This window comes from Limulus polyphemus, unplaced genomic scaffold (genome assembly GCF_000517525.1).
Source record: "Limulus polyphemus unplaced genomic scaffold, Limulus_polyphemus-2.1.2 Scaffold528, whole genome shotgun sequence".
Lineage (NCBI taxonomy): Eukaryota > Metazoa > Arthropoda > Merostomata > Xiphosura > Limulidae > Limulus > Limulus polyphemus.
The window spans coordinates 298,616-301,071 of NW_013666138.1; the positions used below are offsets into that span (position 1 = coordinate 298,616).

The 2,456-nt window shown below is 29.7% G+C and overlaps 1 protein-coding gene across 1 annotated transcript in view; it reads left to right on the top strand.

Moving 5' to 3' along the window:
* LOC106458887 (dedicator of cytokinesis protein 11-like) overlaps positions 1–2,456 on the top strand; it is a 168,422-nt gene that overhangs the window by 74,236 nt on the left and 91,730 nt on the right. The window contains 1 exon segment of the mRNA XM_022385244.1: positions 909–968. Within this exon segment, the coding sequence (XP_022240952.1) occupies positions 909–968 (60 nt within the window).

Below are 2,456 nucleotides of genomic sequence, written 5' to 3' on the forward strand. Positions count from 1 at the left end.
TATATATATATATATATACCAGGTTTTATAACAGTGAGTTTAATCATCTAGCATAGTGAGGTAGATGTATTTGATATTATTGATATATCACATGCAACATATGGTAGTTATTTATAATGAAGAATCCTATTGGATATAAACTTGGTATAAAAATATATATATTGCACTTATATAAAATTATAAAGTGGAAAATATCTTTGTCAATAAAGTATGAAATTTGTGAAATATCTTTATTATCTGTCTATATATACATATAAATTAGAGCAACTTGTGAACTAGAAAGCCTTCTCTGGAAAAGGAATAAAAAAAATGGCTGTAAAAATATTGGGGGGGGAAGTTTTTTATGTTTATTAACATATCAAGCTTATTTACCACATATTTGTGTGTGTGTGTGTGTGTGTATGTATGTATGTAATCTGTACAATAACAAATATTTTATGTGTGCAGGTGCAGTTTCTTCATGTCATTATTTTTTTTAAATGATATCAAATTGTATTTGGGAAAGAAGAAAATAGTGAAATACATATAGAAGCTGCATAACACCACTTTATCAATATCTAAGATCTCCTTTCATGTTCAACTCAAAGAGCAGTTTGAGTTCTTATTACATTTTGTAAAATTATGTTTAATGTGCAACTAAATTATATAAGATCATGTTATAATATAGTAATTTTAAGTTTTTTTGTTTCATTTCCAACTTTTTATATTAGGTACTAACAGGTTTATGTATATTGTATAAAAAACATCCAGAAAAGAAATTTTATTAAGAAAGTCAACAAGTGCAAATTGTTGTGGAAAATAAACCTTGTTTCCCACCCTAGTTCTCTAGCCATTAGTTAAAGGTTTTATGTTATGTATGTTAGAATTTATTGCTGGAGGAAACTTTCAGTATCATGCTTGTCATGCAGGAGAATGCCCGAACATCAGTGGGTTCTGAGCTAGGTCGAGAACTGTCCAAGTTTGTCAAGGTTGGTATGGACATGGAATAATTTTGTTGGTAGTTATTTATGTGCAAAAGAGTGTAAAAATCACTCAGTTATAAAACATTAGAGTTAATTATAATACTAACAGAACAAGTTATCAGCCATTTCCATGTTTTTTATTTCTTTATATAATTGTTTTATCTATATCATTTACATATTTTAAAAAAGGTGAAAATATTTTTAAAATTACCTAAGTTATCTTCTGTCAAACATGATGAGCTCAAGGTGTAGTAGACCTTATGTTGTAGCCTAAAGAAAACTGAGATAAGAGTTTATAAGATGAAGCAAAAGTGATTATACAGTTTTATTTAGAACAGAGTTTAACTTATAATGTCATATTATGAAATAAGTAATAACTAAATTTGTTTCAACTATCTTCATAATATTTTCTTTAGTACCAACTGTATAATACCAATTCTACCATCTGTATGGTAGCATTTGTTCTATCTAAGCAGACAGGATCTATAAGTTTCACGGTAAAAATTAGTGCATTGATTCAAACAAAGGAGATAATTTTTAAGAGTAATTTTTTTCATGCACCTATAACCTAGACTGAAAGTTAAAGAAAAAGTCTACATAAAAATTTATTTGAAGGCAAAATCTTTATTTTGGAATTTAAACACAGAAGTCCAGAGCAAGTTGGATTTGAAAGCTTATGTGAATGGGTGCTATTCTATACGAATAGAAATTTGTGTACCATTTTGCTTCATTATTGTTGCATATAATCTTTGCTATTAATGTAAACTGTTTTAAATATTTCTTGCTGAAAATACAGTACTGTGCAAAAGTGTTAGGACAAAGTCAAAAATTATATTTCAGGCTACTTTCAAAGAACAATGGAAGGTAAATCATAGATGAAACCTCAAAATTTTATTAATCTTCATATCTAGTACAACAGAAACTCAATGGAAGTGCTTGATTTCAGCAAACATTTAATATTTTGCTTGTCCTTGTTTTGCTTTAATTACTGCAGACAGTCTTTCAGGCATTGTTGCAACATATTTAATCAGAGTGTCCTTTGGGATTTTACTCCAAATGTCTCTAATGCATTCCTGTAAAGTTTCTTTGGAAGTAAATTTTGATTTGTCAAATTTAGATCTATTAAATCCCAGATCTGCTCAATTAGGTTGAGATCGGGGCAGCTTCTTTCTTAACTAAGTAATTTCTGCATAGGTTGGTTGAGTGTTTGGGGGTCATTATCTTCTTGGTAGTAGAATCCTTTACCAATAATACACAAACCACTTGTGCTGGTCCATTATTCCATCTATTTTGCAAATATCTCATGTCACCTCAGCAGAAAAACATCCCCAAACCATCACATTGCCTGCACCATGCTTCATGGTAGGTGCTATGCATTGAGGTAAGTATCTTTCACCTTTCTTCTGCCAGACATACTTTGAACCAGATATTTCATACTTGGACTCATCCATCTATAACACCTTTTTCCAATAATCAACAGTCCAGTTTTTGTAC